Here is a 25,807-nt window from a genome sequence, read left to right on the forward strand (position 1 = left end):
ATGGAAAAGGATTGAAGTAGGCCTGACCTTTAAATGCTAGTAGAAGACAAGTAGAACCTCAGAATAACATGTACATGTATCAGTCTCATGATTTCTCAGGTGTGACTCGTTTTTTCTCTGCCATTTGGGATTAGAAATAATTTGTCCAGGAAAATGGTAGTTTATTTGAATCCATTAAGCTGCAGATGACAATATTTCCCATGCTTTCCTTTTTTTTTAATCTGCTCTTCTTACAAAGCAGAAGTACTTTTGTGAACTCCATAGCAGCACTTTTGTTAAAGTGGGATCATGGTTCTTCTCTTTATTCTGGTCAGGTTTTGGTTCCTATATGCCATATACTGCACCTGTGTTGGAGTAGGCCCATACCCATGTGGTCACCTCTATCACTTTGTAATTTTGCTTTCCATCACATTAACATTTACCGCTCTCTTTACAGCATTCCCTTCACTAAAACCCCTAGAAAACCTACTAATGCTAATTACTTGCAAATAGTAATGGTAATTTTAATGCCAACCTCAGTAAATTGCTTTTTATGTGCCGTAAGAAAATTGAAAACTAAGTGTCCATTTTGCTGTTTAATAAGAATCTTATAGAACAAGTAATAGTCCTTTCGCTCCTTCCATCTAGTGGGAGTATGAGTAAGAAGCTCCCAATATCCACGGAGAATCCCTTCTTGTGCACCCTGGGGTTAACAGGAGTTGAGGAGCCAGCCAAAGGCTCAGTAGGTGCAGAAATGAAATAGAAATGGAAATGCAAGGAAGATGAAAGATTAAGGTGAAGAAACTGTGAAAGAGGGTGAAGCATAAGGAAGATCACACGGGGCAGAGGAAGCCCTATTAAAACTCTAGAAACATCTCTGGATGAAAGACAAGCGTTTGGCTGGCTCTTTCTGCTGTCGTATGGGAGCTTGAGTCCAGAGATGTTGCAGCTGTAACAATGTTGGGCCAGGGTGAGGGGGGTTCAGGAGATAGCGAATACCGAAGTGGTTACACCTTATACTAAATACAAGGCCTGCTTTTTCATCAGTAAAATTAATCAGAAAAAACATCTCACCTTGCATGCGTGTGTTACATGTGCAGTAGAAGAGCTGTGAGACGGTGATCCACGTAGAGGTCAGTTAGTAAGCCAATTGTTGCTCAAGCCTCAGAGTTTTTGCACATAGCGTACAGCAAACGGCCTGGTAGGAGGACATTTTTAGGCATCCTAACTCTACGGGTGCTTTCCCACCAAGGCAGCAGCTCCTGGCTCTGGCTGTGTTCTTCCTGACTCTGCCTGCACCGCATCAGGGTAGCACCCATACCAGCGAAGCAGCTCCCAGCTGCTGGTGACTTCTGGTGGGAGGCAGCATCCTGGTGTTTGCAGATCTGCTCTGCTGGGCCCCTTGCCATGGGTGGGAACCAGTGGCTCGCACACGGGCATGAGGCATCACTTGTCACCTTCCTGGAAGTAACTTACTTCGGAGTCTGCAATGATTTGGCAGGAGCGGAGAGCTGCATGGTTTGGCAGAGATTTCCAGAATGGGCCCAAGGCAAAATGGACTTGGGAGAGAGGAAGCTCTGCATGGGGAAATGGTGGTGGGAGGGAATCGTTACTTGTCCCAGGCTGCTGCTCTGACCGCCCTCAATCCATATCCAAGTACCCCAAGAGAGGGGGGAACCGAAAAAGGATCTGCTTACAGACCTTTCCCAAAGGATGCTGGCAGGAAAAGTAGCTCTGGATTAGATCCATTTTCTCTTAACGTAGTCAGTACCTAATAAGAGCCAAACTCCTGCCTTGTCTTAATAATTTAAGCTTTGCAGAACAGAAGCTGGGTGAAATTTTGACCTTATGTATTACTGCTGCGTAAGTAAACCTCAGAAACACTCTCAGTATTGTTAACTGTTTGTAGTTACCACAGGACTTAGGAATAACTATGTTGTACTTTTGCAATAAAAATAAAGCATAAAGTGTGTTCTGAACCATACGTTTTGCATTAAAACACAATTTAAAAGCTTGGGAGAAGCTGGCATTAATAAGAAGAGTTGGTTTAGACAGTCTTGTTTAATTCAAATGCAGTTGATGCATATCTCTGTATGTTAGTCTTGGTTTTAAAAGGTAGAAATAATTTGTATAATGTGATGATAAATATGCCAGAAACAATAGCTAGAGACATATGTATCAAAATAGAAAAGGCTAGTGGCAAGTTACAGCCAGGGGTAGTTCTAGAAAAAAAACCCCAAACACCAAAAGACTTGGTCAATGTTCAGAGTTGACATGTAGAGGGATGCGAGGCTTGACTAGATAGAAATTGTGTGAAAGATATGAACGAACGTAACTATTGTTTGTGAACTATTTGCACCTAATTCAACTTTTATCCAAGATAACTTTCACTGCTGTTTGTGTCATCAGTGAATTGGCTTGTGCTCAATTTTTAAAAAAGATTGATTAACCTGTCCCTTTTGATCTTTGAGGTGTTCATATTCACAGTGCCTTTTAATTCTGTGTCAGCATTTACTACATTTTGGACCCTTAATTGAAAACATTTATATGATTAACAGCAAAGAGGTGCTTTATTACATCTTGGGTTTTCTTTTAAAGAATGCTTTCTAATAGATCATACAGTAAGCTGATGTCTGTTCATATTGAAATGCCCCATTCGAAGCTCTTCCACGGAATCTTGCTTTAAAGAGTGGCATTCAGCAGTTGACTCCCAGGCACAAATAACCATGTAATTACTCTGCAATCACATAGTAATTAGCATGTACTATTCATATATTGCATAATTATATGCCCTGCAGATTACATAGTAATTATATTTGTACTAAATGTATAATTCTATATACTGTATAAAAAAAACTTTGAGAGTTCATAGTTAAGATTATAGTTGTAAGCTCATGTAATGCAACATTTTATGTAAAAACATTACAATTTTATGAAAGGGTTGTATTTTGGATATCATCTCTTCTGCATCTGGTGTTGCTTAAACTGTGGTAGGCTGCTATTATGAGAAATGCCTGGCTCTGTTATTTATAGTCAAATGTTGCATGTTTATAATTTTGTAATTTGTGAAGATAAGAAGCAAAAAGTTGCAGATTATTGTGCAAGAAACTGGGATTGGGAAGGACTTGGAGCGTGCATGTTAAATGTACAAAGGTTAAATGTACAAACCCACTGAATTTAGTTACAGCATATCACTAGAGTGAAAAATCTAATGCTACTTAGGCATTGCGTTACTTCTGGCTAGGTAAGATATATTGAATAATAGCAGGTGATGTATTTGTATAATGTGAAGCATGTGCTAGCACCAAGGCTCATCTTGGGCACAGTCAGTTCAGGCAATTGCAGTACCTCGGTGCAGCATGTCAGCCAAGCTACATCATCTTTTCCTTCTATGGAAAAAGATAAAAGGTTGATGTCCTGATCTAGGAATGGGAGGCAAAGTGGTAGGAGAATGTAGAGGAGTGGCACTGAGTTGTAGAATGGCCTTGGACTGAGTTTTGGGGAAAAGGTGGAAGATCTTGAAAAAAAGGTTTTTTTAAGAGGAACTTAGAGCTTTAGATCATTTGAGATGTTTTATCTTTGGCCAGCCCCCCTAAGAGGTTGCTGCAGAGTTTTAGGTATTTGCAAAATGTTTTGTTCAGCTTGCCCATTCTGTAGCAACGGGAAGTTAATGTATTTTCTTGGATCTGTGATGTTGGCGTTCCTAATATCCAAAGCAGCATTACGATTATTCTTAATTGAATTTTTCATTCTAATGCCAGTTGCCTTCATTTTCAAGCAAAGCATATATTGGGTTTTAATATCTGGATAATGTATTGCAAAATTAAATGTGTAATTATAGTCTAAACTTTTACCCGAGTTTAATTTTTCCTATAACTTGTTGTAGCGTGTGCATGTGTGTGTGTGAGAGGCATACTCCTTGTTTTAAAGCATTTCATTCCCAGTCACTTGTTAATTCTACGTCAGCTTCTTCAAAGCTTGTAAACTTCATAAAACTTCCAGGGTTCAGGTGGCATCTATAGATCTTATAAAGTGTCTTTAACTAAGCATGGAGCTTACAGGCCTTGTGGGTGGCCTTGGAGAGCTCGCAGTCGTGGGGCTGCACCTGCTTTCCTTTCTGGCTGGGTGGGCTGTTTTCATACCTCAAAAACTGTAGTAACAGGCATGTGGCTTTTACATTCTGCGGAGTACCCAACTTACATTTAAATGTTGTTACCTGGTGTAGAAACTGAATGTCATTTATACTGTTCAAGGAAAAAATAAAAAATGTCAGAGCTTTACAAAAGTAGAGTTGGGAGCCCATGTTCTCACTGTGTTCTTGTACGATAGGCCAAACGTATCCCTTCCAATTTACCAGCGATTTTAATAGTTTTTTAGTGAGACCAAGTCTTACCCAATATTCATCTTGCATGTCTGCTACAAAGAAGATGAAGTACAGCCTGCCCGGTGTAATCGTCATTTATTTGCCAGCATTCTGATCTTAACGCATGCCTATGCTCTTGTTCGCTCGTTAAACCATTACCCTAAGAAACGTAAGGACTGGTCGCAGTTTCTGGCACTGAAAGTTTTGTATGTAACAGATATATAACCAGGATCTCATTAACAGTGAAATAAACACAAACATCAAAACACAATATAAATGTGACGCATTTCTTACTGCTGTTGTGTTGTTTTTTCTAGTGGAGCCAGTACTTTCAAAGGGGAACAATTGCTTGGATGCAGCAAAAGCTTGTAACCTAAATGATACCTGCAAGAGGTTCAGATCTGCTTACATAACCCCCTGCACCAGCAGCACGTCTAATGAAATCTGTAACAAGCGGAAGTGTCATAAGGCCCTCCGGCTATTTTTTGACAAAGTTCCCCCAAAGCACAGCTACGGGATGCTCTTCTGCTCCTGTCGAGACGTAGCCTGTACAGAAAGGAGACGGCAGACTATTGTTCCTGTGTGTTCATATGAGGACAGGGAGAAACCAAACTGCCTGAATTTACAAGAATCCTGCAAGAAGAATTACATCTGCAGGTAAGATAGCACATGGCAGGGGAGTGATTAATGAGGTACCAGAGAGAACATTTTGGTACTGCTAGGTTTGCCAGGACTAAGGGTCAGAATATCCACTAGGTAAAAGGATGAGTCAGGAAAAAAAGCAAATGCCACTGACATCCTTAACAGAATAACAAAAGCCGGCATCTGGCTACGGTGTGTGCCTTCTCCAAAACTGTTCACAGCTACTCCCTCGCACTATGGAAGAATCATTAAACCCCGAGTTTAATTTTTACAGGTTTTTGTTGGAAACATTTTCATATGGTGTCACTATGAAATGATGTCTCAGAATGACTTTTATGTCCCATTAGTGACCAGGTGAAAATAGTATTACTCATTATAATGGGATTTATTTTCATTGCAGTCTTACATGTGAGCACTAATAACTGTTTGTGAATAGAAGCTACATGTTGGTCTTTGTAATTGGTCACAATACACAGACTACTCATGGGCTTTTTCTTCATGGAAAGAAACGGAGTCCACATTTGCAGATTAGATCCCACTGTCTTCTTAGAGCTGTCTTAGGCTTGGAATTGTTTTATCTGCCCTCCCCTGACAAGGGTGCTGGGCTGATACAACTGGAGGGTCATTGATTCAGTGACCTAGTTCCCAGTCGCTTTCCTCTGCCTGTTCAGCCCGGAGAGGCAGCGCAGAGCGCTGCTTCACAGGACAAACTGGGTCCTTTCGCCTTCAGCGAGGTCCCTGCAGGTTGTCACACAACAGTGGCATACAGGACCTCCTCTGCCCTTAGGCAAGAGAGAACATTTTGGTACTGCTAGGTACTGCCCTTTCTTCCTACTTAGCATTGTGTATGTTTATATTAGAGTGTTGCTGTGCTAATGTTGTATTTATGAAGTTATGCCCAAGAATCTTGCTCATTTCTAATGTGTAAATTCCTTGTAGATTATCCAGTTCTGTGAATTAGCAAGTAAGGAAATAAACACTATTGTAAAATGTCAAGGACACTGAAGATATGATGTAAATCTTAATAAGTACTTACATATGCCTGGTAAAATATTTACTTTGACGTTTGTTTATGAGATCCCCACTGCTGATCTTAAGCATTTAGCCATAGCACCTCAGATGTGCCCGAGTGTTGTTCAGAGTTGAGGAGGCGAGCAGCGTCCTACCCTCGGCGGCTCAGGGGAAGTCTGGAGCCAGTTTCCTGCTGACCCAAATTCGAGCAAATTTAAATCAGAGCAGGTTCTTTTTTTGGCCCGGTGAGTTGCATTCAGCACCTTCACAGCTGATGCTATTGCAGTTTATGAAAGCTGGATACATGTAGTCCTGTAAAACCACCTGTTTTCTGTTTCCATGTTGTGCCATTAGTCTTTTTGCTTTTATATATATATTGTCTTCCCTATACACAGGCCCTGTTAATTAGTAGAGCTACAGTATCTTTATTGTGTTTTCTGCCAAACTTAGAGTGTGTTACAGTGCCAATGAAATGGGAGAGAGGATTTTATAGGGAGACTTCTTCCTATTATTCAGGCTGTAGTGTTCAGGAATAACTTAGATAAATTAATGCCATTACTTCTCTCATGACTGTGTTTTCCTTTGGTCAGCTTTGATCTAATGTTGTCTCAGCAGCTAAGTTTTTAATGGCATTTTGTTTAATTTGACTTCATGAGTCTGGTGTTATGCTTTCTCCATTGCAACGCTGCAGAGGAAGGCTTGGTAAAGTCTCTGCTCCTGTTGCCCTAAGTTACAGCTGTCACTGGGATGAAAATGGATTTCTTTACAGGTTCTTCCCGGGCTGCTTTTCTTTAAAATACCAAAATCAAAAAGTTTGAACTCTTCCAAGGCTCAGTGAGACCTGACTGTGAGGGCGAGAGGCAGCGCGGGTAAAAGGGGATGGGTGGGCAAATGCCTGCAGGGTCTGGGGCAGAGTCAGTGAGTGCAGTTTCTTAGGTCCTATGCCTGGAGGTAAAGCAAGCTTGATACGTTGCTGAGAGTCATCTCATGTAGGTGTTAATACCTCCTGGGCTGTCTAAACTGCTAGTGTATTTAATACCTTCCCTCTCTACTGTCATGGAGAGGAGAAGTCAGCAGCAGAGCTATCCCAGCCTATCTATAATAACGGCAAAAGACATTTTGTCTCTGTGACTTGTGCACTTAGAGGGAGTTGGTGTGATTTGTTCCCCTGTCCTGCAGGAAAGCAGGGACTTGGGCAGGGGAGGAGAGAAAGGGGAGAAGATCTCCTGTATGGGCACTGATAAATATCAGTCTACATAGTAATTCCAGATATGTTTAGAATAATTAAAAGCAGTAGTCAGTAGGCATATAATTCTATCTCTGATAACTTCTATTTCATTTTGAAATCAAAAAGAGTATCTAAATGGGAGAATAATTTGAGAATACATTATGCCTACTGTGAAACAAGTAGAAATATTAGAAACTATTCTTTGTGTGCCTATTATATCTTAAAGCTTCTTCATAATGCTAGTCAAGCAAGGGGGACAAGTTCTAAAGGGTTTCTGAAAGTACCTTGGTTTACGAATGCGGCGTACTCAGAAATGCAAGATTTGAATCTGCTCATAGTGTGTATAAAATATCAACTGGGCCTTTGCAAATAAGTATTTAAACATTCAGTTTTGGATCCTCGTTAAAAGCTTTGTCCTGAATGCACAAATCTCTGAATCTGTTTTTGAAACAGTGTTAAGAGCAGAGAAGCGATTTGGCCAAAATGCAGGTATCACTAACTGACACGGCAGGACGCTTTGCTTATTATTTTTTGTTTTTTATTCATTAATCTATCTGTTATATAACATAAACTCTCAACTGAGGGAGAAAAGGACCAGAAATGTCAGGAAATGCAAATAAGTTGTGACTTATGTAAATAGTCCTAATTTTTCACCTTCATCAGAATACTGAATGGTTCACCTTCATTACCAGTTTTCTGCTGCCTCTACTTGTATCCCAGTCCATATCCAGCTTTGAAACCAACTGGAGTCTCTCAGGCATGCCTGTAAATGCTCACTGAAAAGAAAAGAAAAAAACCAAAGAACAAAAAGAAGCCATTAGAGTTCCTTTTTATTAACAAAACTTCTAAGGAAAGTCAATACACTGTCAAAAACTTTCACCAACAATGTTGTCCTGGAATAATTCAAACCTCAGGAACCTCCTGTTCTGTTCACTTCAGCCACCCATTAAACTTCAGAAAGTTGACTGGCGTGTTTTAAAAATACCATTCTGCTGTAAATGCAGGGCGGTGTGCTTCATTTTTGCCACTATCACATTTAACAGTGTTTCAAATACTATTTTCTTTGAGTAATGAAAGTGTGAGTCATTAGTTTGGTGGTTTTAATAATCTGTGTTTTGAATTTGCATACTTCTCCGTCTCCTGGATGCATTCAGAAGGCACTGCCCAGAATGATAATGATACAGACAAATTGTTTAGTAAAGAACAGTATCAATCCAGTCTCGTGCTGCAATGATCTGAAAAGAAGGATAGTATAAAATGAGGAATTTTTTGTTCACATAAGAATCTAGTGACAGCATGTTTCTTGTCCTCCACAATTACTATGTTCAAAATGGTTGGTCAAATCATTGAGGTTTGTTTTTAAGGTAAAATAGACAGAAAGTAGTTCTTGACTAACTTCAGAAGACAGTTGTTTGGACCTCTTTTTTTGGCTAAAATAGATACTATTTTTAATGTTTTGCCTTTAGTTTTATAAAAAGCACATGTTGCTGGCTACAGCTATTTGGTACTGAAAAAAAAAGAGAAAATGGCTATATTTAAATAATTTTTCCTCATTGGATAGCTGAAGGATAATAGGGAAATGTCCCATTAGATTTCAGTAGATGGGTCATCTCCCCGAAAAGACAATAAAGATATTTTTGGCACTGTGTATTCAAGAGCTAAATCTTTATAAATGTACTTTCATTGGTGTGTTCTTACCCCTTGACCAGTTTCTGGTCACCTGTCCTATCCAGTCTTAATTTTGTGGCAACCACCCAGTCATTCAATTCTGTATGAAAGATATCTGCATCTACAGGTATAAGAACGTTGTGTGAAAACATGCAAACATTTTCAGCAGTGCTAAAAGAGTTCATCCACAGTAAAAGCTAGAACAAAAGCTCAGCTGCTTGCTATGTTTCCTGAGAACATAAGAAACTTGCCAAGAAATTAATTTTCCTTCTTCATATTCTGTTGAACGTTTTTAATGATAATTTACCATGGAAAGGGAGGGACTGTATCTGTGTTCCTTTCCCATAAGGCATGTGCAATCTGCAAGTGCTTTATACCAGTACCTGTTTGTAAAAGTGGCTTCTCTGTGTAAGACTTCGGGGCTGTTCCTGCAACATGTACCATTACTGACTGCAAACCCTACACCATCATGGATAAGATCTGCCAGAGGAGGGGGTGGTTAAACACTATAGGTAAGTCGATGAGGAGATGTTAGAAATGTGCAGTCAGCCTTTTTTGTCCTGCTATCGCAGAGGGAGAGCACAGCACCTTGTGTTAGAAGAGAGCCTTCTTCGCTTAAAGCATTAACGGGTAGCAGGGAGGAGTGCAGTAAAAGGTTGTGTGGGGGGAGAGGGAAGACGGGAGGAAGAAATATGCCCTTTTCCTCAAATGTTCTATTCCTTAGACTTATCTTTCATTTTTCTCACTTTCTCCCTTGCTTTTTTTCTCATGCCTCATCCCCTTGCTTAGTCTCCTTTCATCTTCTCTTTCCAGATCTCCCAGTCATTATCTGACTTTCACTGCCTCTCCACCACGTTTGAATTCTCTCTATTATGGCCACTTACAGTCCCTCCTCACCTGCTCCTCGGCATGTTGTTCTTTTCCTCCCTCGGTATTCTGCCACAGTCCAGTGATCTTCTGTAATTCAGAAAATGAGAGGGAAAACATAGGTGCTACCTCCCTTTCTGAACCTTGTAGCTTATATTGGTTACAATTCAGTTGGCCAGCTACTGAGCCTGACTGCTCAGTCTCAGACTGACTTGAGCTTGATGTGTTAAAAGGACATTATACAGTTCTGTAAAACAGAGCCGGATTTGCATCCCTCTGGGGTATTTATATCAGTTTGGCACTCAAAGCTGTCTGGCAGCTCCTTGAGATGATTGTTTTGCTGTGGGTATGCAAAACCAGGACAGCAACACAGTTTTTGTAATGCTCTTAAGGACATTAAAACAGGGACACTCTTGATTTTTAGAGACATGCAGGCTATGCCTATATCGTACGTTTGGAGACTGAGTCAGGGAGTGGGCGAAAAACCTTGTGTGCTGCCTGACTCACCCCGCACTAGATGTAGGATGTCTGCAGTGTAATAGGGTTAGCTTGAGCTCAGGGTACCTGCAAATCCTCCCTGCTCTCCGCGCGTGGTATCAGGAAGGCTCCTGTCTGCAAAATACCAAGTGGGACAGGAAAAAAAGTAAAGCTACCTTTCGGCCCATATACTGCAGCATGCCCACAAGCTCACCTCACATCTATAAGCATAGCCTGAATTTGAAGAAGAATGATTTTTATATGTATATATGTATATATTGCTGGAGGTACCATATTTATTTAAGTGAAAAACACCCCAGGTATTAATTCATTTTAATGAATTAATAGTGAGGAATGATCACAGTTCAGAGAACTCAAAAAATGGGATCTGGGGGCAGGTGGGACAGAAGCTGGTGTGCTCTGCAGAGGAAACATGATGGTGTAGTGGAGTATGTGTGGGGGGAATTGCTAGCCTGGAAAAAATTATTGATGCAGTCTCTGCAAAATAAGCAAAACCCCTTTCAAGTCAAGTCAAAGTAAACATAGAAAATGCTGCAATATTGTATTATTTTCTTCCCGTCTAGTCCTTTACATGATTCATTACATTGATGTCTTTTATTAGCAGAGTAAAATAGGCGAAGTATTACTCTCCCCTCCACCCCATAAACAAAGGTCATCTTAAATTTCTTCCCTCTGAATAAAACTCTGAATGAATCAAGCAGTTCCTCCTTAAAATATATCCATAAATCCCGTTGGAATCAAAAAATCAGAGCACCCAGCAAAACAAGACTGCTTTGTCCCTGTTAAAGTGTAGATGGATCTTATTCTGCGGTGCCAGGATCTGCTTGGCCAGTCCTCATTTATACTCTCTCTGTTCTGCTTAAGAGGGTCTTGAAGATTAAAAGCTTGCTGGGTGATTGACATTCCTCTGAAAGAAGCAAAGACACAAGGATATAGTGATTAGAAAAATAGCTCAGCTTTATTCCTGCACCCAACTTTCACATTGCTTTGTGCTTTAACAACGAAGAGAGCTCACGCACAGGGGGTTTATGCTCCAAGAAGCAGTAACTAGACAGTATCTTTACGCTGAGGTCCCTCGTCAGGCAAGCTTGAAACTTTCCAGGCAGCATCCTTCATTCAGCTAGAACCTCTGCTGATTGCTGCAACCCTGTCTCCACGGAAAGGGAGTGTAATTCTTTTGTGCCCATTACCTGCAAAACACAAGTTATACCTCAACATTGTCAGAACTGTTTGATTCAGATGACTTCTGTTGTGCATGGTGTAGCTTTGGCAGTATCCCTGACGTGGCTGAGGTCCTGCTTGTCCTTTCTGGTTACTTTTAAGGTTAAAACAAACCATGGCACTGAATGTTCATTATTACCTGTCTACAGGGTTGAAAAAGTGAAAGAGGGAGTAAAGTATGTGTGTGAACACACAGCAATAGTAAAATAAACTTGGATACAAACGATTGGAGTTTTATAGGTCATATTTAGATACCCTGCCTTCCACGTTAGTCCCTTTTTAGCCAGAACGATTCGGTAGGCTGAAGTACTCGCAGCCACCAGTAAACTTTAGCTCTAAGAACTTGGGGGCATTTGTATCATCCAAATTTGGTCCTTCATCTCTGTCTATCATTTTGTCTGAAGAGGCTTGTTTTGTTATTCTAAGTGAGACAGGAAAACTGCCTGTATAATAGAAGAAATAAGATGACTACAGATTAGAAAGATGAGCCAGGAAGGGGGTTACAGCAGGGCAAATGTGACCTGTTTTGTTTTCTTCATTTATCATGGAGGAAAGATTAAACTACAGATATTAATGAATCAGTTTCTCCTATGTTTAGTTAAAAATATTGAAATCCAGGAAAGTTAAATTTGGTCTTAAACTTTAATAGACATCTAAATTTGGAGCTACTCATGTTCTTACGGATAAGCAAGCACTTAATTGCTTTGCTGGATGGGGTTCCAGTAAGAGCACTGATACTGCTGATTCGCTGAATTGTTAGTTGAGAGATTTTTATAGAGAGCAGGAGTTTAGCACCCATTGGTTTGCATGAGTAGTTTCCACCCACTAATCTGTTAAATCCGCTGAAGAGAAGATTTTTGATCCTTTTTAATGTACACATTTGGCTAACTTGCTGTTTCTGGGGCAAAGAAAGGGTGTGTATATCACACAATAGCATTTTCTTTAATAAATCAAAATGTTTTCTCATTTGCCTCAAACCATGTATATGCTACAGGCAAGAAGCTGCTGTATGTTTAATGTGAATAACAGAGCTATTATATCAAGTCCATTCCCAGTGTGCTTCCTCTGACATCAGTGACTTCAGTGGATTTATTCCAGGAGTGAATTTGGCTATTCCTGTTCTGTGTAGGTAAATCTTCAGGCAGTACTAATTAAAAGAATGTCAACTGATTTTACCATTCCATTATGCTGGACTTTGTAAAGGTTATTTATATCATTCTACATCAGGCCCCAGTGAGAGAATATTTCTAGTGGCAGTTCATCTATTAAAATAGCTGCAAGAAAATGTAAGCACTGGAACTAAAAATAAAACTTTGTTTCTCAACAGAGCAAGTGACAGCCACATGCATATTTTCAGATTTTAGCATTTTAATGTTTACTGAATAGAAATTGCATTGGTTTCATTATGTTTTAAGCACTACCATGTTACTGACAGAGTAACTACTGTTAAGTGGAAGCCAGATGTAAATGTACCAGTATCCACAAAGACTTCTCAGCAGAGGTGGTGGTTGTTTCCTATGCTTTGATTATCTGCTGGCTTTAAAACAAGTGACACGGAAAAAGTTTTCTGGTGTGTGTTTACTGTGGAATATAGATTTTCTGTGTGAGCTAACGGTGACCCTTGCCTAAGATTATTAATAGATGACCTTACATTCACATGTTTGCGCTTACACTGTATTTGTTCAAGCACATTCTATAAACCATTACAGCAAGCTTTTCTATTAGAAAGCAGATATAACTAAGACCTCTGTTAAATTAAAATGACTTGTTCAGTTCACTTTCTTTTGTTCCAATTCAAGCATAAATTACAGGGGTTGTCCTCTCAGTTACGATGCTCCCTTTTCTAATTATGCACTGTGAAATGCTGGACATACATCTCAGTAACTGGCCATCATGCAGCATTGCAAAAAATTCTTCAGAATGGACAATGTCTTTCAGAGCAACTTCTGTAAACATCTGGATATATCACAGGCTGTCAGCTCTCAGCCTCAGTGGCCATGTTCAGCTTTTTTTGACAGCGGAGACAAAAAAGCCTCTTAAGACAGCCAGATCATCCTTAACTGGTAAAAATTGGTTATTTTCCAGTCTTATGCTACAAATCAGTGCTTTTTGTACTAGCATTATATATCCATATAGCTTCTAAAAGCAAGTAAAACATGTTGAATAAGATCAATTCTATATTGGTTTGGTAGTGCCAGAACTTTTCAACTTGCAGTTTGATGAGGCTTGTTTTGTGCATGGAAAAAAAGGGTTCACATAAAAGAGACTCTTAATCTGCTTTTATCTGCTGTAGTTCTGATTTTATATTTGTTGTCTTACTCCTGAGGTCGGAACAGTCTTTAGAGTAGCTTCAGGATGAGTTTCAGCTATGCTGGCTGCCACAGACCCTGCTCGACTTAAGTGCAAGGATACAGCGGGCACCCTTTCTCTCCTTCAGCCACATCTCTGGCAAGGGGACACGGAGCTGTTCCCTTCAGGAATGCCACCACACATACCACAGTGCCACTGAGGGATTTTCCTATGCAAAAAGCATCCCTACATAAACTTAGGAAACCTGATGATCCAGCGCACCTGCCAACAGAAACTTTTCTGGTAAAGAGAGAACTTGTATTGGACACTTTAGATTAGTTTTTTTTGTCTCCAAACTCCACAACAGTTTCATGCTTGAGTCAGAAATATTCTATTATAGTTTATTCAAGTGGTTACAGAGAATATTATTGTCATGGACATCTTTCTCAGATACTTGGAACCACATCTTTTCAGTGTGCACTCACAATATAGTTGTTAGCAAACACGTAAGCATCCAGTGGCACACTCAAGGACTTGCAGTGGCACTAATTTCTTTGGCTTGCTTTTAGAGAGTGACAGTGATTTTCTTAGGTTTCCAGCCTGTAATTCAAAGACACTCCTGTCTGCCCAGCTAATGAAGTGAGAACAACTCTATCCGTAATGCACTAGTTCTTTCCTGAGTAACAGGCTATCAAGAGATACTCTGAGGCTGGGGCATCTTTAAACATGACAGTCATGTATATTTAGAAGCTTCAAATTAAACAGCGTAAAGGAAATGAAATGAAAATATACAAATTCACGGTACTCGGAAAGCAGCTAGTGGATTTGTTCATGTTATTGGGGAGCTTTGGTACAGAGGCAGATAGACTAAATAGAAATCTTACCAGCATCCCCTGACAGAAATCACAGACTGACAGTTCATTCTATCATTTTGTAGAAGATTCTCAGAGAAGTGTTTTCTTTGCAGCTGAGAAGACAGAAACACATTATGCGTGCTTAAAATCAATGGAAGGAAACAGAGCCCCGCAAAACATATTTAATATAGGTTTGATTTCCTGTGGAATGCTTTCCAGATGTTCTCTCAAACAGGCCTCTAAAAAATGATGTGAGGTAATTTTTTTGCAAACAGAAAGAGAAAATTCTGGTTTGTGTCACTGCATCTGAGAATCATTGTTCTAATTCTTTATTGCATTACCTTGTGCTCAGGATTTGCACCATATTTTTCAAAATTGGTTTTATTACACAAAAAGTCAGTAGTGTAAAAACACGTATATTACCCAATTGCAAATAAATCATACTTCTTTAGAATCACATTTGAGCTTAGTAGTTATCCTTAAACCCAAAGGACACCTAATATATTAAATTAAAATTACTCTCATGCACGATCTTGAGTCACTTAGAGGATTTAACCAACATTGATAAACCATGAGATTAGTGTTTTGTTAAGTTCTTTTGATTTTTCTGTAGCAGACATTGTGTAAAAAGATCTAACAGGTCTCTAGCAGATGACATGAGCAAGAGGAAAGGATAATGTTAACAGAAAATGGTATATAACTTACTTTATTTTGCTTTACAATAATAGAACATGGATGTGGGGTATGTTTACTTTAGAGCACTTATTACTCAGAGAAATGAGGTTTGTTAGTAGAAAAATAGAAGGAATGTTTGTACTGTTAATTTTAAAATATAGACTTGCATAGATGGACATATTTTTCATTTTGCATGACTGAATTTCTAATAGCTCTCCATTATCTGGGGTACTGGATGTCTAGAAGGCCCCGGTAAACGAAAAGCCTGGATAACATAGGTAATGGCAGATATGGTGGGGAACACGGTAGAGACAGTCAGCCAGGCAGTTTGGGTGGAGTGTGGGTGCTCAGCTGGAGGAACCAGCTTTGGTGGACTGTCGTGTCTGTGCCCGATGCTCTGAGCAAGCATTTGTGATGCAAAGGGGCATCTGCATGAATCTTGTGTGGTCTCTGGTTGTTTCTGTATCCAGTTATTCCACAATCCAAATAGGCTGCCTGTATGTAATTGGGGCTTGTCTGTATTTTACTTCCAGATGAACACCACAATTTTTGGAGATAAATTGAATCCAGAATCAAATATTTGCATGGGCTTAGGCTGCCAGTCATTTAAAATAACAAAACAGAATCAAAACCAGACAAAAAACAACTTATTTCGGTTAGTAGCTGGTATTTGGTGTCCAAGATCCTGTAATGGTTTCTGCCAGTGATGGAAAAGATTTGGGTCTGCTTATGGGAGAGATGCTGCTTTCAGTATTCAGGGCTGGCGGGCCAAATGGTCTGCCATCAGATCTTTACTTTTTTACCCTTCCTTCCCACTTCCCAAAAGGTACAAACGCTGAGCTGTGTGTCAGGGTCCAGCACGGGCTGGGGGCTCCCTGGGGTCCATGGGGACCCCCCTGGGCCAGGGCAGGGCAGGACCTCGCAGGGCTCATCCCCCCACCCCAGCCAGGGAGCGGGGCAGCCGGGGGCAGCCCCGGGCATCAGGCGCTTCCCTGGGGATGGGCTGGGACATCGGCTCACGGGTGGATCTGGCTCAGTGGAGCCCATGGCTGGGCAGGGAAGGGCTGTGGGGGGCTGGAACCGAGGTCCTACGGCATCGCTGGGGCAGGGACTGAGGCCTGGGGGGGCTGGAATGAGGTCCTGGGCCATAGGCTGGGTAGGGGCAGCCCTGGGGGTGGGCAGGGACATTAGTGCCCTCGGGGCCTGGACGCTGTCATTGAGAAGGAGGGTAGCAACCAAAGAAAAACTCAGCTTTTTGCTGAAAAAAATTAATGGAGTTGCTGTTTAATAAATATATGTAAAAATGACCATCTAAAAAACCTGTCAAAATTTATCGTTGCTCACAGGCGCTCAATACTGTGTGTACATAACTAAGGAGGTATGAAATGTATTAGTATTACACGGCTCTAGTGTCTTTTAACGAAAAAAAAATGGGTCAAAGCTGTGTTACTAGGTGCTGGGAGGGTCATCTCTCTTGTGACGGAGCTGCTCTGAGGCTTTTTTCGGCTCACTGGTTGATAGAGTTTATGTAGTCTTTGCCTCATTTTCTCACTGCCCACTCACCGTGTGTTTATGAAACAAAGAGAAAATGTATAGCTCCTCAAACAATGAAGCCATTAGTTTGGCCACATACCAGCCCCTCTTGCCACTATTGCATCCCAACAGAAATAACACCACCCAAGCTCCACGGGAGCTATTTGTAGCTACAGAGGAGGATACTGCATTTGACCCCCACAAAAGAAGAACAAGTAGTTGGGCTTGTTTTTTTCTATAATGGTGTCATTTATCACTATGACACATATTCATTGACTTAGTCTGAATTTTTTCAGTGTCAGATATATACTTCTTTTCTGTTTTGAATATTGATGCAGCACTTCCCTTACGTGACTATGCTGTGTCTGCCAAATGGTGTCTAGACGCTAGAGCAGCTTTGACTAATTAGTGTAGTCACCCCAGTCACTCAGCTTTGGCATTTACGCGCTCTTTATGTTACTGCTGTGGAGCCATAAATAGGTACCTAAACACAGGCAGCAATGTAAAGAGAGATGGTGGCGAGCATGTCCAGACTTCACCTAACATCACCGAGGTGAGCGCAGAGGACAGCAGCCTTCGCTCCCTGCGTTCACTAACAGGGCAAGTAGTTGTAACCACTCACTTGGACATCATACCGTACGTGTGTGCAGTCAGCGGGAGGTCCGGATTTGATGTCTTTCTTGGCCTGAAGATCGCCAATGCAAAGGCAAGGCTAAGAGAGAAGATTTCTCCCTCTCAAGGCTCAGCCCCTCCGTCCCAGCAATTGAAGATGCGTACAGCCAGAGAGAAAAAAAGAAGTCAGAGAAATCAAGACCTGCTAGCCCAGTGATAGGGGTACTTCTTGGGATGACTCATATGTCTGGTTCGTAGAGTTGCTTTCCAGTAGGCCATGAATTATACCAGATCCAAGCTAAAAATGCAGTTTTAGAATTTTTCTACAACTTCATCATTTATATCATGCTTTTAAATATTGCACCGGTACTGAAGCTGAGTTGACCAACTTTAAAGAGGGAGAACTGATAAATATCAAAGATAACTTCAGAACATCAAAGAACTTTTACAAAACCTTGAGAATAAAAAATAGTGAAAACCTAATCAATGTTGCCTACGCAATAGGCTGTGCTAATATAAAATTAAATTGTCTCAAAAATTATATGCAGATTAAACACAATACTGCTATTAACAAAGCTTATTTGTAAGCAAAATTTGAAAGTTTTGATTTATCCTGCTGAGTATTTGAAGAACCACTATCATAAGGAAAGCAAATTAACTTTGTTTTCTTTGTATTTTTAACTGTTACAAATGATTTTACTGCTACGAATACAAAGCATTAGAGAATAGCAGGTTTGGGATTTTTTTCTCTTAGAAAGTCTGTTTGTTGTTTGAGCAGATTTTCTTTGAATTTGCCAATGGGATTATTCTTATTTTTTGAGTTAGTGGTATACAAAGTATTTAAAGTGAGCTTTCCAGAAGATCTGCAGTTTACTTTGAAGAGATTTTACAGGGCTAAGATAACCAGCATTTAATTTGTGGCCCTGCAAAAAGAATTTTTTTTCTTTTTTTTTCTTCCTAGGAAGAAGATTTCTGGATAGTTCTATTCAGTTACTTTTTTGTTTTTATGCAAGGGAAAAGAAAAAAATCATTAATGCTGCTGTGCACAAAGAGGATTTGTGATTCTTCAACAGAAAAAGAAACTAAGTTTCTTATACATGTGGTCCTGCTATATGTTATGCACAATATAATATAAAACTGCTGTCTCTATCCAGCCATCTAGCAAATAGATACACATATGTACATAGCACATGTAAAACTGTCCACACTTGAAGGCACACATGTTGCGAGCTCTGTTTGTTCTCTGGATTACCAAACTGCTGAGTCATGAGTTAGACACTTACTCACAAGTTACTACCTACAAGTTGCTTCTTGCTGAAGGAACACTAAGATAACCCAGTATGCATATTTTTATAGGACTTCAATCATCTGATTGCTCTTTTTCAGCATCCGTAAAAGGATTGTCTCTTTTACCCAAACAGTTCTTACTGTCATGTGCAATACTTTAGGAAAAATGATTCTGTGGTTCCTAATTAGGCTAATTTGTCTCTCTCTAGGTAAATAATAGCACCACTGTTCTGGTATTGCTGATGAGCACACTTTCATCAGTGCCAGTCTACTGGAAATGTTTGGGGCTAGTTCTTCAGTGAGCGTTAATCAGCAGAACTTTGCTGAAAATAATGGAGTTATTTTATGGCAGATGGAGGTCTGTCTCCATTTTTATTTGCTGGCCTTAACTTTATCTCCAGTGGAAATGAATCCACATAAATATCAGGTATAGTTAACAGCTGAGGAGAGAGAACTGTGATAGTATGAAGTTTGGATGACTCACTAGGGAGGACGTGTATGATGATGTCCAGTAATGCTTGGACCAGAGATATCTGAACTATATTTGGCTTATGAAAACTTAAATGTGCAACATTGTCAGACCATTACCTTTTATGACCACAAAAATTCTTCAGAAATTAGCATAGAAATCATGCTGTATGCAAAAGGGATCAGCAGAGCACTTTTTAGCCTCCATTAGGGTTTACAACAAATAAATTCTTTAAGCAGACTGAGTAGTAAATGACTGGTGTTATTCCATAGTTATCAGTCCTTAAAAACATTTAGAGAAGAGGAATGTATTAAATGATCTCTGGACCAATGCACCTAATAATCTGAGGGAGAACTGGATATTTAAGAATGATGAAATGGTTGCAAGAAAAGTTTTCAGGATTTTCAAGACGCTGGTCAGATAATTGCATCTCCAAAAAGATTTATTTGTGGTCACATAAATAATGAAATTTAAATCTGAGGAGCTACTTTGTTTTAGAAATGCAGAAATACTGCACATACAGCAGGCTTACTCTTTCTACCATGGCAAAGGTTTTTCATACTAGATAGATGTAATAGGCTCTTCTGTCCTAAAACAGACTTCATCCAGGTATTAGCAGAATTTGTAAAAACCTTGGAAACTGTCTTTGTTCCCAGTTGCTCACAAGGCTGGATCTGAGCCACTATCTTAATTATTGACTGAGAGAGGAATCACTGCAGTGACGTAGGGTTTCCTTGCCCCGATTTTCTTCATGGTGCTGCTATTTATCTCTTCCCATACCTTGGAATCCATTTCTTCTCAGCCTGTCCCCTGGTACACACAGTATATATTCACCAGCAAAGTAAAGATTTTATGGAAATTTAGAAATTTATGTCTACATTTAGGGCATCTTGAAGGATCGGTAGAGAGCTTGACTTTTTAAAGCTATTAAAGGCAACAGGGCACAGATGTTCATCTCAAGGTTAAATGTTTAAATAAGGGAAGGGAGGGAGTGAAAAGCATACAGTTGACTGTGGTTTGAAGGCAACCATGGATTTGCTGGTGTCAGTACAGTTAGTGAGGGATGGAACTGAAAAGAGGTCATAAGAATAGCTCAGATGAATTCAGGTACAGTTTGCATATGGTCTATTTATAGGATGTTTTCTCAAACTAAGCCTGTGAACCTTTTGAAGTTTGCCCATTACTACTTTCAGGCCAATTAGTGATGTACATCCAATACCATTCTGAGGTAGGTAAAACAATAAAGCAAACAAAGATAATTAGTCTCTGGAGCATGTAAACAAATAAAGTAAATCACTTGCAAATCACTTGTTTCTGCTAACTTTTGTGTTTTCATTGCAAAACTAAAAAAGGGCATTTATATTGCAAATCTACATAATGCTAGAGCAGTGCTGAAAACGCATAGATCATACAATTCTGATTTGGGAGGGCTTTGCAAAGATTAAGCACCTGATCCTGAAACATCACTGTGACTTGTTATATGCAAAAAAACCCGTTTTCATCCCTTTTTCACAGAAGAGAAGATCGAAGTAAGGAGGTTAAATAATTTTGTTCACGGAGATAAAGGTCTAAACAACACTTTATAAATAAACAAAAGTCACTGCTCCGGGTTTACAAGTCTAAGTGAAAGCACCAGCGGAGCCGAGGAGAGCAAGCCAAGGTGGGCAGGAGGGCGACTGTAGGATGTGGGACCTTGACGCACCTCAGTGATGCCTCTCAAATTTTACAGACCTGAATGGGAGCATTATGTGGCCTTTAAAGTGCAAATAACCAGAAGAGTTCCTGGCTGCTAGTCTTTTCTTTTGTTTTCTAACCTAGTAGTAATCTGTTAATTGCAATACAGCTTCACTCCTAGTCTTAAAGCACTTCCTATAAGTAAGCAGTGCTCTCCCCTCTTGGACATGGGGTAACTGAGGTAAGTGAAGATAATACGGCCATTCAGCAGCAGAACTCGATGCAGAACACACATTCCCTTCTTCTCAGCCATGGGCTCAATCCTGTAGACTTCGGATAAATGCACATTTTACAAGAACGAATAGATTCTCAGTACCATGGCTCCGGGGGGCTGTGGAGACCGTGCCATCTGGATCTGCCTGCTACCCCCAGTTTGGCCAGCTGGTTCTGCAGGCCAGTCCAGAGCAGCGGTAAGCCCATTCCCTGGAAACTCAGGGCAGTACCAAAGCAGGTCCTGCCTCAAGTCATGTAGTAAGAGAACTCTGTGAGCACAAACATACAGTTTTGTGCAATCAGTAAAACAGCAGAAACGGTGTTCTGAATCTGTAGAACAACAGATTCCAGTTAGAATTCAGATCCAGGCAAAATGACTGCTCATATGATAAAATTGCTCTTTGTCTTTTTTTTTTTTTTGGGCATGAAATTGCAGAGCATTTCTTTTAGTAAAGGGAAGACATTTCCCTGTTGTTCTGTCCCTTTTTACTGTTTTCTTACACTTTTTTCTTCTGACTTCAAAAATGGATTCAGGAAAGACATGCATCTTAGAAAGAGACTCTCATCAGCTGAAATGTGTCCAATATACATTTAAGTTAAAGAATATTAAGCCTTGTCCAAAAATAAGAAGAGTGTAAAAGGTAAGAATGCCTGCAGGCTTGATTTTTAAAGATGTGCATTTTTCTTCACGTTGCAGATCTCGCCTTGCAGATTTCTTCACAAACTGCCAGCCTGAGTCACGGTCTGTTAGTAGCTGTCTGAAGGAGAACTATGCTGACTGCCTCCTCGCTTACTCGGGGCTTATTGGTAAGAAGGCAGGGAAAGGTGGGGGCTTGCTCAGTCTAAGAAAAACACCCCAACTGTATTTTGAAGGCCCACATAAAATAAAAGCTGTGGAATGTAATACTGTACAATATGATACTAGGCAAAATTCTCCACCTAAGTGTATTGGCCCTGTGTTACCTTACAGAGATTCCTGGGGTAAATTTGTACTTTGCAAGGAAATTAAGGATAGAAGATAAGGAGAGAAAGGTGCTTGAATTTGAAATAAATTCAATCTTACAAAGTAAAGTTTATTAAGGTGGTTGAATTTGGACAGGACCATGATGTAGGAAGTTAGAAAGAACAAGTGAAACTGCAGCTTGGTTGATTTTGCAGCTGTCATCACAAGATTGGGTAAATACCTCTTGGTCTTCAGGGAAAGTTTGCAGGACATTTGAGGAATGAGGTGGTAGACCAACCCAGCCTTGGTTCACTTCCAGCTGCTATTCTTTCCATGATGTCCTTCTGTCCACTCTAACTGTTGTCTGAGATGCCTGTCAATGGAGGTGAACTGAGACCGAATTTATCTTCTGAAATCCTCTTCCCTCCCCAACATAATTAATTTTGTTTGCTGTCACCTTCCTGACTGTCAAGAGGCACAAGGGTGCCTTTATGCAAGCCAGTTTCCATATACCACACGCAGTATTTGATTCCTGGAAGAGAAAGATCATCTCAGGAAGGTGAACTTGTTGTAGAAATACCATGGTTGGGCAGTAAAGAATAAGTGAATGTCAAAACTCTGAAACAAACAAATTTTAAAGGCCACCAGATAAGATGTTTTTAAGCTTACAGCCTGCACCTGCTGCGATGCAGTAATATCCCCTTCTGTTGGGTGTGAAGGTCCCAGCTGAGGCCCTGAAGCAGATCCTGCTGTTAAGTAAATGTCTCTGGAGATAATATCCAAAATAAAATATTTCTAAAATAGGTTGGCTTTACTGAAAAATGACTGAAAGCTATATTCACTGGTTTATTATTCTAGCAGCTAACAAGTGAGGTAAGTCCATGTGGCAACTGGTAAAATAAGATGTGATGGTTTCAAAGGATATGCTTCTATGACTTAAGAGATGAAGTACACAAAGGGTATAACATATGAACAGTTATGACAGAATGTCATTTGACTCTAAAACAAGGAATTGAATAGCCTTGAAATCTGATCTAGTCAATGAGATTAAGAAGTCTAGCTGCTGGCAAAGAGTAACTGTTACTAATAGATACTTCTGGGTAAGAACTGCCAAGAAGTTCTTGCTGGACTTAGTGAATTTTGCTGGCAGTTTTGTTGGATCCATTTTTCAATTTAACCCCAAGGATGACCCAGTTCCTGTAGTCAGGTGTTTTTGTGTTACTGTGGCTGAGCATGCTGCAAAGCACTGTCACACGTCAGAAATATGGAATGGATCCCTAAGGAGTTGAAATCAAAATCCTTCCTGCTAGCCCCTAGACACATGCAAAAAGATAGGAACTGAGTGGTGTTACAAGGGGTTTTAGTTCTTTGTAGTAATTCTGATAAAGCAAGAAAATTACCAAAACAAATGTGCTGAAGCGGTAAATTCCTTCTTCCGATATCAAGCTGATATAAAACTGAAGTAAATTATGTGAAGACCATCAAATTTGTAAGATGCTGAGATAGAAATCAGAGGTACAATCTTTCAAGTGTCTGCTTAGTATATAAAAAACACAGGAAGAAGAGACAGATAGACTGTAGGTAAGAAGCTGTTACAGATCCATTCATTCATCAGAGCTTCAGGATCTCCAGGTGTTTTAATTAAGATAAAATATTGCTCATTAAAATAAAATATTATTTAATTTAGCCATTTCATTAAATGAGCAAAAATTGCACCTCCATAGAGTTTGTTCAGGAAATTGAGAATTCTTTATGGAAGGTACAGTGGATATGATTCTGCTGTCACATACAGTGATGTAAATCAGAGTTAACTTCACTGAAACTAGTGGAATCCCACCTGAAATGAATGACTTAAGTGGAAATAGAGTCAGGCACAGTTTTCGTATGAGGTGGTTTACAAGTTAAATGGAGAACAGTCTATATAGGGTGCTTTAAGTGCATCAGGGTGTTATATATATAATTTTAAAGATATGTGTATTTTACAGGAATTTTGAAAATATGAATTCATCGCTTTAGGCTCTTCATTGCAGTAATAGGGATAAATTAATATTTTTAAAAAAAATTAAAGGAAAAATATAAAAAATTATTAAATGTGGAATAAGACTGGAGCTAGCCATGTTTGAGATTCAGTACTTCGGTTACAGCCTAGTTAAACTATCTGGACCTGTCTGTACTCCCACATCAGTTAAGTATTGCTCTAAGTGCTGACTTCAAGATCTGCTTTAATATGAATTTTCTGACACATTTTCCCTTGTCTTTGGTAAAATCCTTCTAATTTCCCTGGGATTCCCAAGAATTCCATGAGAGTTTGTGTGAATAAGCTGGAGTTGCTATGGGCCAAAGGAACTTCAGTCACATGCCCCTCGTCCTGGACTCGCTATCCATCTCCTCATTCTTAATTGACCTTAATTTGAGCAACCTCTTGGCTGTGTTCAGGTCAATTTTTGTTTTTTCTAAAATACAGAGACCTGACTGCCTACTATTGTGACCATCACAGAACTATTTGATACATAGAACACAGAAAACCAAGCATGTCCTACTTTACTGCCAACCGTCATGGTTTCTCTGATCCGTTAGTGTCCTTCAGCAGAATTTCCAAGATGCCAGCTAGCAGGGAGGGGAAAGGGGAAGGCACACACGTTGCAGGGAAATAAGAAAATCCACCCCAGGAAACCAAGCACATAATCCGCTTGGGTTCACATCTGCCCCCAGGTTTAAATGACAGACTGATTTTCTACTATCTGCTCTTTCAGCCACTCTTTTTTTCTGGATGTACAGTTTGTGTGCTGTGTATACACATTCCTAGTCCTGTCTTCCCTGTATTCATCAACCCTAATCGTACCTTGGTATCTGTTACGCTTTTAGCCCCTATCTTGACCCATTTTAATTACCTTGTTACCTCTTTGTGATAACAAAGTCTTACATCAGTGACCTTTTAATTTCCTTAATACCTTTCTGTTTTTTTAACCCTTCACTAAGCGTTTGCTACTTAGCCTTTTTGTTTTTTTGAGGTCTACTGTTTTCTTTCCATTTGCAAAATCTTCTTGATTTTCATTTTCTTTCACTTCTTTCAGATCATGTTACATGGTTGAAATAGTGTACTGAACCATCAAACGGATAATGGACAGATATTTTCATTTGTTTTTAATTTAAAATCATTCCTCTTCTTATTTATCTACTGTCAAGTTTTCATTAATGGTGCAAATGATATTTGCCTATTTTACTAAATTCTGTACCTCCATTTAATAAATTTTGAATGGTGCTATTTACTCATGTGCTAATCTCATGTAGAATTTGAGCAATTATTACTGCAACTATCCGTTAAAAGCTGGAAGTAGGTAAAGGTATGGGATTGCATTCTAATGTAAGACCACCCCAAAACAAGACTAAAGATGCTTTTTGTGAGTTTGGCAGTGGGACTGCATTCATTTTCAAATACATTACTGCCTTTCTCAGGCCAGCCCTTAATGTCTGTTCTCCTTTGTCTCCCATGTCATGTATGAAGCAGTTTGCATGTTGATTTGTCCGGTTCCCAGCTCTGCCTGGTGACTGAAAGGCTATTTGACATCATTCTGTGATTTGTGTTATTTCTAATGTTCCTTCTTTTAACTTGATGTTTGATAGCCCTTTCCTCTGTGTTATTGCAGACTCTTGGACCCTGGACCTATGGACCAAATTTTCTCTGCTAGTGTACACTTTGGGTCTCTAATATTTATCCTTC

General features: G+C 39.8%; 1 protein-coding gene across 1 annotated transcript in view; it reads left to right on the top strand.

The window, feature by feature from the left end:
- GFRA1 (GDNF family receptor alpha 1) overlaps positions 1 to 25,807 on the top strand; it is a 144,408-nt gene that overhangs the window by 85,556 nt on the left and 33,045 nt on the right. The window contains exons 4-5 of the mRNA XM_010564712.1: positions 4,660 to 4,999; positions 21,841 to 21,950. Of these exons, the coding sequence (XP_010563014.1) occupies positions 4,660 to 4,999; positions 21,841 to 21,950 (450 nt within the window). The remainder of the gene's footprint in view (positions 1 to 4,659; positions 5,000 to 21,840; positions 21,951 to 25,807) is intronic.

The sequence above is a fragment of the Haliaeetus leucocephalus genome, unplaced genomic scaffold (assembly GCF_000737465.1).
Source record: "Haliaeetus leucocephalus isolate CR32 unplaced genomic scaffold, Haliaeetus_leucocephalus-4.0 Scaffold184, whole genome shotgun sequence".
Lineage (NCBI taxonomy): Eukaryota > Metazoa > Chordata > Aves > Accipitriformes > Accipitridae > Haliaeetus > Haliaeetus leucocephalus.